General features: G+C 38.3%; 1 protein-coding gene across 1 annotated transcript in view; it reads right to left on the bottom strand.

The window, feature by feature from the left end:
* The window catches only part of LOC126416308 (succinate dehydrogenase [ubiquinone] iron-sulfur subunit, mitochondrial), a 29,832-nt gene that overhangs the window by 3,089 nt on the left and 11,488 nt on the right, over window positions 1-15,255 (bottom strand). Inside the window, exons 4-5 of the mRNA XM_050083970.1 lie at window positions 11,855-12,050; window positions 6,981-7,082 (exon numbers count right to left, since the gene is read on the bottom strand). Of these exons, the coding sequence (XP_049939927.1) occupies window positions 6,981-7,082; window positions 11,855-12,050 (298 nt within the window). The remainder of the gene's footprint in view (window positions 1-6,980; window positions 7,083-11,854; window positions 12,051-15,255) is intronic.

The raw sequence follows: 15,255 nt of genomic DNA, 5'->3' as shown, positions 1-15,255 counted from the left end.
ACTTCAATATTAATTGTATAAGTGATTGTGCAAGGAAGAGGATGCTGGTAGACCACCTTAATTCATATAATCTCATACAAACCGTATTCTTTCCAACGAGAGTTCAAGGGAACAGTAGAACAACCATAGACAACATTTTTGTTCATTCCTCATTACTAGAAGGGCATTCTGTTAGCAAAAAGGTGAATGGCCTTTCAGATCATGATGCACAAATTTTAACTTTAAAAGATTTTTGTGCTGCAACACGTGTTAAATATAGTCATCAGCTGTTTAGGAAAGCTGATCCAGTTGCTGTAGAGACCTTTGTAAACCTTATCAAGGAACAAGAGTGGCAAGATGTTTATAGCGCTGATACAGTAGACGATAAATATAATGCTTTTCTCAAGACTTTTCTCGTGCTCTTTGAAAGTTGCTTTCCGTTAGAACGTTCAAAACAGGGTACTAGCACAAACAGGCAGCCTGGGTGGCTGACTAGAGGGATAAGAATATCTTGCAGAACAAAGTGGCAATTATATCAAAACATTAGAAACAGTCAGAATCTAAATGCAGCAGCCCATTACAAACAGTATTGTAAGGTGCTTAAAAATGTTACTAGGAAGGCAAAAAGTATGTGGTATGCAGATAGAATAGCTAAGTCTCAGGATAAAATTAAAACCATCCGGTCAGTCGTAAAGGAAGTGGCTGGTCTGCAGGAGACAGGTCGAGGATATAGAATCAGTGCGTAGTAGGAATGTCCGTGTTACTGATAAGTCGCATATATGTACAGTATTTAATAATCACTTTCTGACTATAGCAGGTGAACTAAATAGGAACCTAGTCCCAACAACTCCACATATAGTGCTCCTAGAAAAAAGTGTTCCGAGACTGTTACCTGAAATGCTCCTCCATGATACTGACAAGAGGGAGATTGAGTTAATAATTAAATCACTAAAGACCAAGAACTCTCATGGATATGACGGGGTATCTAGCAGAATACTGAAGTATTGTTCTATGTATGTTAGCCCAGTACTTGGCCGTATCTGTAACTTTTCCTTTAGGAGTGGTCGGTTTCCTGGCCAATTAAAGTACTCTGTAGTGAAGCCACTTTATAAAAAGGGAGACAGGGATAATATTGACAATTACAGACCTATTTCTATGCCATCGGTGTTTGCTAAAGTTATCGAGAAGGTTGTATATACAAGGTTACTGGAGCATTTAAATTCACATAATTTGCTGTCAATTGTTCAGTTTGGTTTTAGAAATGGTTTAACAACTGAAAATGCTATATTCTCTTTTCTCTGTGAGGTTTTGGACAGATTAAATAAAAGGTTGCGAACGCTAGGTGTTTTCTTTGATTTAATGAAGGCTTTTGACTGTGTTGACCACAAAATATTACTGCAGAAGTTGGACCATTATGGAGTAAGGGGAGTAGCTTACAATTGGTTAGCCTCTTACTTTAAGAACAGAAAGCATAAGATAATTCTCCGCAATATTGAGAGTGGTAGTGATGTTCAGTCCCAATGGGGCACTGTTAAGTGGGGCGTTCCCCAAGGGTCGGTGCTGGGGCCACTGCTGTTTCTTATTTATGTAAATGATATGCCTTCTAGTATTACAGGTGATTCAAAAATATTTCTGTTTGCTGATGACACCAGCTTGATAGTGAAGGATCTTGTGTGTAATATTTAAACAGGAACAAATAATGTAGTTCATGAAATAAGTTCGTGGCTTGTGGAAAATAATTTGACGCTAAATCACAGTAAGACTCAGTTTTTACAGTTTCTAACTCACAATTCAACAAGAACCGATACTTTGATCAGACAGAATGGGCATATTATAAGCGAGACGGAACAGTTCAAGTTCCTAGGCGTTCGGATAGATAGTAAGCTGTTGTGGAAAGCCCATGTCCAGGATCTTGTTCAGAAACTAATTGCTGCTTTATTTACTATTAGAACAGTATCTGAAATAAGTGACACTTCAACACTAAAAGTAGTCTACTTCACATATTTTCATATGCTTATGTCGTATGCTATTATTTTTTGGGGTAATTCTTCTGATTCAAAAAGGGTATTTTTGGCTCAAAAACTGGCTGTTCGAGCTATATGTGGCATAAGTTCGAGAACCTCTTGTCGACCCCTATTTAATAGTCTGGGAATTCTGACATTGCCCTCACAGTATATATTTTCTTTAATGTCGTTTGTTGTTAGCAATATTAGCCTATTCCCAAGAGTCAGCAGCTTTCACTCAGTTAATACTAGGCAGAAATCCAATCTGCATGTGGAATGCACTTCCTTGACTCTTGTGCAGAAAGGAGTGCAGTATTCTGCTGCATCCATTTTCAATAAGCTACCACAAGAACTCAAAAATCTTAGCAATAGCCCAAACTCTTAAGTCTAAACTGAAGAGTTTCCTCATGGCTCACTCCTATTCTGTCGAGGAGCTCCTGGAAGAGCTAAAAAATTAAGCAAATTCCAGTGTTACATTGTTGATTTTCTTTATTTCAACTTACGACTTGTCACCTGAATATGTTTTTTTATATTTCATTTTATCTGTTTCTAATATCGTGTTATAATTTCGTGTATTGACTCGTTCCATGACCATGGAGACTTATCCTTAATTTGGTCCCACGGAACAATAAATAAATAAATAAATAAATAAATAGGAAGTGCTGCGTCGCTGGATTGGGTAGGTCTTGCAACTGGGTCTTCCAAAGGTATACGATCCCTGTGGCAAGGGATTGGGAGTGACAATATGATGGACTACGACATGGTGGAGATTGGGTGGACAACATAACACCATTTTAGGAGGGATGAGAAGCATCTTATTAGGATGTCCCGCATTTCAGGGTGTGATGGTAGGTAATCAAAGCCCTGACAAAGGATGTGGTTCAGTTGGTTCCAGTCCAGGATCATATTGGGTGATGGAAGGGGGGCACTCCCTTGCAGCTGGTTCTTGGGGGTCGGGGGGAGTGATGGGAGGACTGACGGTATGTTGAAAAATGGTATGGGAAATCTGCTTGCAGACTACATCTGAGGGGCAGCGCGTTTGCAGAGGCCTTTGGCATACTGGGAAAGAAAGTTCCTGTCACTGCAGATATGCCATCTCCAGATGGCCAGGCTGTATGGAAACTATTTTTGTGTAGATGGGACAACAGCTGTCAAAATACAGGTACTGTTGGTGGTTGGATGGTTTAATGTGGATGAAGGTGTGGAGGGAGCATCAGAGAGGAGGTGGTCTACATCCAGGAAGGTGGTGTGCTGGGTTGAGGAGAAGCAGATAGGAGAGAAGATTTGATGTTGCAAAGGAATGAGGACAAGATGTCTTGGTCCTGAGTCCACATAAAGAAGGTATCATCAATGAACCTGAACCAAATCAGGGGTTTGGGGTTGTGGCAGATTAGGAAGGTTTCCTCTACATGGCCAATAAACATGTCGGCATCCGTGGGGCACATGAATGCTCATGGTAGTGCCGCAGATTTGTACATATACCTTCCCTTCAACGGAGAAGTAGTTGTGTGTTGACCATGGGCATGAGGGAGGGATGTTGGTGTGTAGGGAAGTGGCATCAACAGTGATGAGTAGGGATCCAGGATACGCGATGTCACACAAATAGCACATATGATGGACAGAAGATTAACTCCAGTTACCTGAGTATTGCAGAAGAGAATTTTGAAGTTATGACAATAATGTCCTTTGAAAAACATTTAGATGTACAGTTTCACAGCCTGTTTTTCTTTTCTCACACATCCAGAAACGAATAACAACCACAATATGAAATTGGTAGACCAACAGTCTTTTTATGTGCTTGCCTGCCACTCAATGCTTCGCCTACTTGGCAAGCAGTAGTCTAATTCATATTGTTATTTTTTTATTTAAAAGATTAATTTATCAGTTTTTTCCATAACATAAATAAATATAACTGATTGACATATTTTCATTTTCAAAATAATATTATAAAGGAGACAAGAAAAAAATAAGGAACATACATGAGAACTAAACTGTAAAAAAAAAAGCCAAAATTGGCAACATATAGCGTCCAAATTGATAAAATAGTGCTGAAATTGACAACAAAAAATAGAGGCAAAATTGGCATGATACAGCACTGATATTTGCAATAAAATAAAATTATATTTTCCTGTCCCCTACAAATTACCAATTACACTATATCTGCTACCAAGACATAATTATTCCAGTAAGCTATGCACAAAGGTGATAAACAAAACAAGGAACTGGCTTTAACGTACAGAATGTTATTAACAGCTTCGAAGAAGTACCACAAATTTTACGGTGGCTTCACCACTAGCCATACTGCAAGTTTTAAAAATGACCGGTGTGAAACTGCAAGTGCTCTCAAGGCTATTTTTCCTCAGGTGATTTAAAAAAGCTTAAATCTTCCAGAGTTAGCTGTCTAAGCCCAGCGGCTTGCTCTCACTGACACCACAGACATAACCATCATCATCTGTTAATTAAATTGTTCCACTTCTCACAAGGGAACCTCCCCATCGCACCCCCCTCAGGTTTAGTTATAAGTTGGCACAGTGGATAGGCCTTGAAAAACTGAACACAGATCAATCGAGAAAACAGGAAGAAGTTGTATGGAACTATGAAAAAAATTAGTAAAATATACAAACTGTGTATTCCATGCGAAGATAGGCAACATCAAGGATAGTGGGAGTCAAGGAGGGCCGTGGTCCCATGGTTAGCGAGAGCAGCTACGGAACGAGAAGTCCTAGGTTCAAGTCCTCTCTCGAGTGAAAAGTTTAATTTTTTTATTTTCAGTTTATGTGACAAACTCTTATGGTTTCATCACTTTTTTGGGAGTGATTATCACATCCACAAGGAAACCTAAATCGGGCAAGGTAGAAGAATCTTTTTACCCATTCGCTAAGTGTACAAGTTAGGTGGGTCGACAACATATTCCTGACATGTGACGCACATGCCGTCACCAGTGTCGTATAGAATATATCAGACATGTTTTCCTGTGGAGGAATCAGTTGACCTATGACCTTGCAATCAAATGTTTTCGGTTCCCATTGGAGAGGCACGTCCTTTCGTCTACTAATCGCACTGTTTTGCGGTGCGGTCGCAAAACACAGACACCAAACTTATTACAGTGAACAGAGACGTCAATGAACGAACGGATAGATCATAACTTTGCGAAAATAAAGAAAGTAAAATTTTCAGTCGAGGGGAGACTCGAACCCAGGACCTCTGGTTCCGCAACTACTCACGCTAACCACGTGACCACGGCGCTTCCACGCTTACATTTTCCTTGATGTTGCCTATGTCGCGCATGGACTACTCAGTTTGTATATTTTATTAATTTTTTCATAGTTCCACACAACTTCTTCCTATTTTCTCGATTGATCTGTGTTCAGTTTTTCAAGGCCTATCCACTGTGCCAACTTATAACTAAATCTGAGGGGGGTGTGATGGGGAGGTTCCCTGTCAGGACATAATCTGCCAAATATTAAAATCTCAAAAACTGTGTATATAATATCAGTCAACAGAAATCAGAAACATATTTTAAATAGATTTTTTTCAAAATCAAGTACTGAGTGTTTAAAAATGCTATCAAACAGAACACAAAATTTACAGTTCTATTGTAAGTTACTTTTTCCATTTTCTGAACAACACACTTTTTTCCAATCGTAAAAGGTTTATTTAAAAATGAATCCAGCAGTGCAGCAATTGCTCTCTTCCTTGATAGGATGGTAAGTAGTATGTAAAAAGTGAATGTGTCATACGTGTATACTTTATCTTTGAAAAGCTTTGGATTGCCAGTGCTGTAATATCAGACAAATTACGGAGGATTTGAATTACATCCAGTGCCTATGACTAGATAATGTATTACATAGCTTCTTAGGACAGTACACATACAGCAGAAAGTGCTAATACTAAATATAGTGTGCCTCAAGATTCTGTATGAAACCACTCATCTCTTGCATCCATGAATTATTCATCAAAACTGTACTGAAAATGTTACATATTGACGATAATCTGTCCATAAAAGTGAAGCCTATGAAGACTTAGAGATCTACTGCAACAGTGTTGTATATGAAATAGTGCAGTAGGCCAATGAAAGAAAAATACGAGTTAGTAATAGAATAGAAAAATACAAAATGATAGAGGTGAGGAAATACACAACAGTAGTGAAAATGTAAAGTAGTAACTGAACGTAAAATTTCTTGCAGATAGCCACAAACAGAATCTTAAGTAAATTCTTAGGAGGTGAAACTTATTCAAGAGCATACATGCAATAAGTATGTTATGCAAACATTATAAAGACACTGTTCGGCTGCATATCAATCATTTTCCCAATTACAAATTATGGAATAAAAATATGGTGTACAGCAACAGTTAACTAAAACAGGAAAGCAGTCGTGCAGGAAAGATCTGGGAGACTCATCATCCGTGGGTTGGACCTATAAAATCTTAGCCCCAGTTTATGCATAAGAAGTGGTATTTCAACTGTATTTTTTGTTCAGAATGCTGTGTCTTACTTCACACACCAATGCACACAAACCCAAAGACCAAAGAGCATTTTAATGACCATAAGACATTACTGCATCATAAGAGTTCACTGCAGTGCTCAGTGCTGCTGTAACTCTTCCGCACTTAAGATGAATGTTTCCTTAAAAACTACTTTTAAACAATATTTCTCTATTACTCCAATATTGCCTGTAGATAGCTCATTACACCCTGTGATAAAGGAAAATGTACAATGTTGGAGGTCCTTCAAACAGTTATATAACCACCAATTGTTGAATCTTGCCTGAACAAATTAAATTTATGAATAGTAATAATCCGAATACCTGTAGTGACTCGCTCTTATGTTTGATGGCAAATATGGTCAAATCACTACAAACAGTATTACTGCAAGTGTAAACTTATACTAGGAAAGAAATGGAAGTGTTTGCTGAATTTAAGAATAGTGATTTCAAATTCCCTGGTTCATCTATCAGAAAAAACTTTGCTGCTAAATAAATTTACTGTTTCCAATACCTGCATTAGGACAGCTGGACCAAGGTATTTATCACCATTCCACCAGTATGAGGGGCATGATGTGCTGCAGCAAGCACAAAGAATGCATTCATAGAGACCATCCTGTAACAAAAGAAAGCATTCCAATAAGCATCAGCAGGTTAACAACATTCAATTAAATCCAAAGTTCAAGGTAATGTCAACACACTGTCTCTGAATGAAAATGGCTGCTTTAACTTTATCACTACATTAATGTTACATGATAAAATGATTTATCCAAATGGTGTTAGGTTAACAAATCATGTGTTGGAAAAGAAGAAAATTACTCCCACAAAAGTCACTCAAATGAAAGTCTCCAAGGTTTCTCTATTTTCTAACTGTGCCTGAATTTATCTTTGAGTCTGTAATATTTACAAAGAAAAGTGAGTTAAATATGGAGTGACTATTGAACGGCTTCCTACTGAAATTAGAAATGGCTGAACCAATCAAAAAGCAGGATGACATGCTTTGAATATGGGGTAATGTTTCCGACCCAAGTACAGACAAGCTACACCAGAGATAAAATTTTTGTATTAACACATGTTGTGATCAATTCAAAACTTAACTGACATTCATACACTATGCTGAAGCAAGAGAGTGCCTGAAGTTGATTTAATGGCACCACAGATAACCTAAAATTATGAATTTAAAAGTACTGGTTTTGATTCTCAGTCCATCCTAGGATTTTTAGCTCACTTTTCACTTCTTTAACCTCTGGTAATGTTTCTTAATTTGAGAAACACCAAGTTACACTGTGGTTCAGAATCCATGTTTCACTGTAGATCTCCCTATAACTGGCCAAACAAGTCAGTGCAAAGGTTGTAGGAACTTAATGGCAAACCACAACCAATAATATCATGCCTAGTTAAGCACTATGATGTTCAACCCAATCTTCAGGTTGATAATAGCTTTACTTTTACGGTCAAATAAACTAAGTTGTGGCCAAAGCATGCGTCCATCCATTCTGTGCAAGAGTGTTACGAAACTGTCCAATGTCCACAAAGCAGTTCAACAACAAAACATTTGTGCAACCTTTCAAACCATTAACAACACAACAAACTAACAGTTTCAAAACCTAAAATAAATTGGTAGCCAATAACTAATGACACTGACACAATATAGTGCCAAGACAACAAAAAACAAACTCCCACAACCTCACGTAACATGCAGCACTTGGGCCAATATCACACTAACAATTTAGAAACAAACATCACACACTAGAGCGTGCCACCATGTACTCCAACACGCTCTTTGCAAACACAATTTGTGAAGGCCCCTGTAAACGATCAAACATTTTGTCAAACTTAACTATGCTTGACAAATATTTGATGTGTACAGTGCTGTTTGATACATTTGTCAAGCACAGATCGTCTTTTACGTGCTTGCCAGAAACTGTGACGATGTTTGTGACGCAGTCTCCCACCACCTCCCAAGTCCCACAGTCCGGCCACAGAGGAGCATTCCTCCTCATAACTCAGTACCACCCAGTACTGGAGTAACTGAATTACATTCTCTGCCAGCATTTCGACTACCTTTCGTCATGCCATGAAATAAGAAACATCTTGCCGACTATCCTTCCCAGCCCTCCCACAGTGGTATTCCGCCGTCCACCAAACCTACACAATATACTCGTCCATCCTTACACAGCGCCTGCTCCCAACCCCTTACCTCATGGCTCATACCCCTGTAACTGACCTAGATGCAAGACCTGTCCCCCATACATCCTCCCACCACCACTTACTCCAGTACGGTCACAAACATCACCTATCCCATTAATGGCAGGGCTAACTGTGAAATCAGCCATGTGATCTACAAGCTAAGCTGCAACCACTGTGCTGCATTCTATGTGGGCATGACAACCAACAAGCTGTCTGCCCACATGAATGGCCACTGACAAACTGTGGCCAAGAAACAAGTCGACCACCCTGCTGCTGAACATGCTGCCAAACAGGACATCCTTCATTTCAATGACTGCTTCACAGCCTGTGTCATACAAATCACTCCCACCAACACCAGCTTTTCTGAATTGCGCAGGTGGGAACTCTCCCTGTATTATATCCTACATTCCTGAACCCTCCTGGCCTCAAGCTTCATTAGTCACTGTCCTCTCCCATCCAGCCCCTTCCCTGTTCCCATTCCAACACTACACTACACAGCTGTCATTCCACCATCACACTCAGTCTTTTTACTTCTCTCCTTTATTGCTACTGCTGCCTCCTCTCTCCACCTCTCCCCAGCTCTCCATCTAACCTGCAACACTTCACTGTCTGCCACCCCACTATACTATCCCTCCCTCCCCCCCCCCCCCCACCCCAGCCTCCTCCTTGCCCTTACCCAGTCGCCACTCCCATCATGCACAGGTGCTGCTGCTCACAGTGTGGTTTCACACAGACACATCTATTGTTGACGAAGGCCTTAATGACTGAAAGCTTTATTTGTGACAGTCCTTTTGTTGTGCGTATCTATGATTCATCATCTCTTGCTACATGGTGAGTAACAATTTTCCTTTTCATAACATTGTTTAGTGAAAATTTGTTTAATTACAATTTATCTCATTATATCATGAGTCTTCACAACAATGGAAACTGCGGTCAAGTATAAAGACGAAATAACACTGAAAATTACCAAAAAGGTAGAGGTATAGCATCTTTCCCAGCCATATATTACACATGAAAACATTACAAAAAAAATCAATATTTTAAGTATATAGTCACAAAAAGCAGAACTGAAACAAAATAGATGAAATCGAAGTTCTCTGGTTCTTCCACAGATGATATGGGCTATATATTCCTATGTAGTGATATTTTAATCAACAGTCTTAGTGTAATACGTAGAAAAGAATGAATTTTCACATACTTGTGTCTTCTTTTTCAATAATCGGGAGAGTGGGGGGAGGATAATAAAAAAGTTATTGAACTTACACTGTCCACCCACGGAAAGTTGATGTAGTTACCAGGTTTGAATGTAACATTTCCTTAATAAGTTTCCAGTTGTATATTTCTCTCTCATTTTAAACCATTCTCTGGACCAGCGTCTTGTTTTCTTCTTCTCTAAACACAGTGCCAGAGTCAGTGTTGTTGCTTTTGTGGTCTTCAGTCCAAAAAGTGGTTTGATGCACCTCTCCATGCTACTACGAATGCTTTACCCGCATTTGTGGCCATTCTCACTAGTATCAAAGCTTCTGCTTCAAAAGCATGCTTAAATTTACAAGCGTTTTTGGTACGTGTACGGGTATGTCTGACACATCCATGGTGAGATAAGAGTGAACTCAACAGACAAGTTTACTTCTTTAGTAGACTCTTTACAAGTTTTAAAAAATTTCATGGTCCATTTGAAGAAAGTTGATGTAATCATCAGGTTCTAAGGGTAATATTCCCTTTAGCAGATATTCATGGGCAAACATCTCATTTTACGCCATTCCCTGGACCAGAGTAGTCTTCTTCTTCTTCTTCTTCTTCTTCTTCTTCTTCTTCTTCTTCTTACACAGTGATAAAGTCAATGGCAGAACTGGTCGGTCCGCATTTGTGGCTATTTTCACTACTATCACAATAGTTACAGAGACAGACAGCATCTGCTTCAAATTTGGAAATTTATGTTAAGTTCTATGGGACCAAACTGCTAAGGTCATTGGTCCCTAGGCTTACACAACATTTAATCTAACTTGCACTAACTTACGCTAAGGACAACACACATGCCCATGCCCAAGGGAGGACTCAAACCTCAGACAAGGGGCATCTGCTTCAAAGTGAGGTTAAACTGACAAATGATGTTTGAACATGTACAGGCTCGTTTGGCAAATTCTTGGCTAGATAAGTGCAATTTTGTCAAACAAATTTGATCATTGATGTTAACATGTCATGCCTCAATGACGTCATACAAAATAACACAGTTACGTCACAGGTCAAAGCAGATGGGTGGAATTGGACCCTTTCACTGACCCAGATTAAAAATAGAAGGAAAATTCTGCTGGGCAAGTATAAATACAGGAACTACTTAACTTTCATAATTACTGGTGTGTGGAAAAGTGTTACTGTTACAAATCACAACATTCAGCAGATCAATGGAAAACTTTAAAGGGTGACAAATTATTTTAAGAGAACTAAGAAAGCTAACAGCTAACATGGTCTCCCTTAAATGAACTCCAGAGCATACATGCACATAAATATTATACAAAAACAAAGATGAGGTGACTTACCGAACGAAAGCGCTGGCAGGTCGACAGACACACAAACAAACACAAACATACACACAAAATTCAAGCTTTCGCAACAAACTGTTGCCTCATCAGAAAAGAGGGAAGGAGAGGGGAAGACGAAAGGAAGTGGGTTTTAAGGGAGAGGGTAAGGAGTCATTCCAATCCCGGGAGCGGAAAGACTTACCTTAGGGGGAAAAAAGGACACGTATACACTCGCACACACGCACATATCCATCCACACATACAGACACAAGCAGACATATTTGGTCTTTAAATATGTCTGCTTGTGTCTGTATGTGTGGATGGATATGTGCGTGTGTGCGAGCGTATACATGTCCTTTTTTCCCCCTAAGGTAAGTCTTTCCGCTCCCGGGATTGGAATGACTCCTTACCCTCTCCCTTAAAACCCACTTCCTTTCGTCTTCCCCTCTCCTTCCCTCTTTCCTGATGAGGCAACAGTTTGTTGCGAAAGCTTGAATTTTGTGTGTATGTTTGTGTTTGTTTGTGTGTCTATCGACCTGCCAGCGCTTTCGTTCGGTAAGTCACCTCATCTTTGTTTTTATATATAATTTTTCCCATGTGGAATGTTTCCTTCTATTATAATAAATATTATACAAAATATATATAACAGTATATTTTAACCACACTGTATAACACTCACCAGCTTCTGTCTATCTTCCACAGACTGCAGGTAAGAATGGCTCCCAGCAAGAGGTTCATTTTTCCGCTGCAGCCAAGGCTGAATTTCACGGTACTGCTTGTAAAAGTTATTCATATCGGGAACTAGATCCTTTATTACGTACATATGCGGCAGAGGATATATTTTAACTGGCTTGTTTAGATTGGTGTCAATTTTGCTGCAAAAGGACATTTACATGCTGTGAAATTTGTTTTTCAGCAACTATATGATCATTAGTAGGCTAATGTTACAGAATCCAAATACATCTAATAGCATGAAGTTTCCAGGATTTCAAGAGACATTAAAATAAAATCATGTTTGAATCCTTTGGGAAGGAGTTGTGCCCAGAGACTGTATGCATTTGATGTGGTAAAGGGTACAGCAATTAGCCTCAAATAATCATTACATATCCAGATTTCGGTAACTCAGTGGTCATCTTCAGCACTAAAAGACATATAGAACCATTTACAATAAGGTGACACACATGCCTTATTAAGTGTATAATTGTATAAGCATTAAGTATGAGTCAATCATCAAATACATACCAGTAGATGTAAGTAGAAACATTCAAACTGCATGTATGCATTTAGTCACAACTGAAGTAATCATATTGAAGGCTGAGTTACTGGTTACAGTTGCAACATAACTGGCTTCAGTGTACGTCATACCAATCTACAGTGAGCTCTATACATACATGATGTGTTGACAACATGTATTAACTTTATTTTATAGTTAGTATGTTTTATTATTTTATGCTTTTTAAGACTTATAGACATGAAACGTGATTGTAACTAAGAACAGTGACTAACGTTTTACAGTTGCTCATAGTGGTAGTTGTGCGAACTAACCAGTGGCATCTATTATTGCTGCACAATTTACAACTGAACATAGCTTAAAATATCTTCTTCAAAATAGCTAAGTTAATGACATTTTTACTAGAACTGTGTTACGTACTAAGCACAGCTGAAGGAACTGGAACAGACAAAACATATAGACAAGAAATCTTTCTACTTTAACATGATGTGTCTCAGTAGTTTCACATACAGATACTTTATAACATACACAGTTCAGTGTTAAAACTAACAACTTTCATGTGGTTAATCCATTATAATTGTCTCCAGAAACTTTGCACTGATATCCGAACTAGGTCATTATTGTCTGATCAGCACACCTGTGTTCGCTGTCCACCTTGAAAGTGGTCACAGTGCAACACTTTTGTCCACACGTATGACGATGCTCCATCCATGCAAGAAGAGAAGATGTATGGAAATGTTGGAGGAGTCTGCAATCTTTTTGCCATCAGGCATCGTCTTGTAGGGCACTGCTTAATGAGCAGGAGGTCATGAGACACTTCCAATTTTGCAAACTATTTAAAAACCATTGGAATTCAGCTAATATGGGCTGGACCCAACAGAGACACTGATCTAACAATAATGATATAGTTATGGTCACACTCTTAGATCACATATGAGTACATAGTTACTGAAGACAAATATAACGTATATCCCTTATTATTGCATCATGTAACTGAAAGTTTATTAGTTTTAGCTTATTATAATGTATTTTCATGTGAAACTTGTGAGAGAGGTCATGTTAAAGCAGGAAGATTCCTGGTTCTTTTGACATGCCACAGCTGGAATAACAACTTGTAACATCACTCTTATACGTTCCAATTCTTTCAACTGTGCTTAGTATGTAACAAGATTTCAATAAAAAATTCGTATTTTGAACAAGATTGTTTCTATTTTTTAAACTATGTTCAATTTTAAAGTGAGTAAGAGATGCCACTGGGTACTTTACGAAAGTAACATGTATATCTGTAAAGTATTAGTCACTGTTTTACATCCATAAAGTATAAAATAATAAAAAATGTAAATTGTAAAATACAGTTAATACATGCTGATAATGCATTACACATCTAAAGAAGGCACACTAGATTTGTGTTGTACTGTAAACAGTGACCACACAGTACACTCAACCTCCAATATGATTACTCCAGTTGGAACTATGTGCATATATGTGGTTTTAATGTTTTCACTTACATTTACTGGTATGTACTGGGTCATTCCATGTCAAGGGGACCAGGGGTCCTCACTCAACCATCTCCACATCTAATGAAATTTGGTGTGAACGTCCTATAAGGTCTTTGAAGCTTATATACCAAATTTATGTTCAGTATCTTCAATTGTTGAATTTTTAGGGGCTTTTAAAGAAAGGCTACTCATCTTCGCATCACATACAAAGGTGCAAAGGTGCCAAGTTTACTAGGCTTTTTTAAAAGTTGTAGCACACATTTGGTCACTTGTTTTAATATACACAGACAACTTATTACGTTTAACCACATCATGGCAAAAATTTGGGATTTAGCCACACCTAAATATAGCTGAAAGCTTCTAAGGTGGCTAAAAAATTCATTGTGCTACTTGACTGGCCACTGCTACTTTTCATATGAAATTTCAGAGGGTTATTCCTACCTATGATGTCTATTTATGAATCAAATTTAAGTAACATTGGATGCCTAGAAGAAACAATATGCCTCTACAAAGTAGGCCAAAATTTTCTATGTGCAAACTTTGGGGTATTTTTGGGGGACAATATCTCAACTGTGTCTTTTTCAATCCTCTTTCTTGCCACAGCTTGAAAGAACATGCCTTAAGCTTCCAAAGCCATACTGTTTAATTTATGGATCTAGCATACTGATGGGTAAGAATCCATTTCAAATGCTCTTATTTTAGCACTTCAAGAAGACTGAAAAGTAAAACATTTTGATCATTAAGTCCCACAATTATTATTTTTTTTTTTGTACAAATTAGTTTCAAACATTAACATTGCTATAAAACAAACATAATACCCAACACAGCAAATTTGCGAAACAAAAACACTAAAGAGTTCCATTTTTGGTTAACTAGTTCTACAATTTTATCAAGGACAGATTGAGGAAAACTGTGTTGTCTTCCAGATGATGATTGTGACTGTGCTTCAAAGTCATGAAAATATGTTGCTCATGAATCCAGCAGGTGTCTTTAGTAGCTGGCCTGTGGAGAGAACGAACAGAACCATGTGCGTGCATGAGGACATCATCTTGTTCATGTGAAATACGCTATTAACTTTATTTGAAAGGCATGGACAGCAATGGTATGATGACGGAGACAGTCACTGATCATACAAATGCTAATACTCTCGAGATTCTTTGCCACCAAAATACATAACAAATGGATGTAATTGGCCTGAATATTCTCCCAATGAAATCCTTGCACAGCATCTTCGACAACAAATGAATAATTCCCAGCAAAATACATCAACAAAATTAATTCATTTTCTGCAAGATTTCATTTCAGCTGCTTACAGTATGAAATTTAGTATTTGTCACGAAGTGACTGCGT

Source organism: Schistocerca serialis, chromosome 8 (assembly GCF_023864345.2).
Source record: "Schistocerca serialis cubense isolate TAMUIC-IGC-003099 chromosome 8, iqSchSeri2.2, whole genome shotgun sequence".
Classification (NCBI taxonomy): Eukaryota; Metazoa; Arthropoda; class Insecta; order Orthoptera; family Acrididae; genus Schistocerca; species Schistocerca serialis.
The sequence above is the reverse complement of the archived record's forward strand: the minus strand, read 5'-3'. Positions and strand labels throughout refer to the sequence as shown.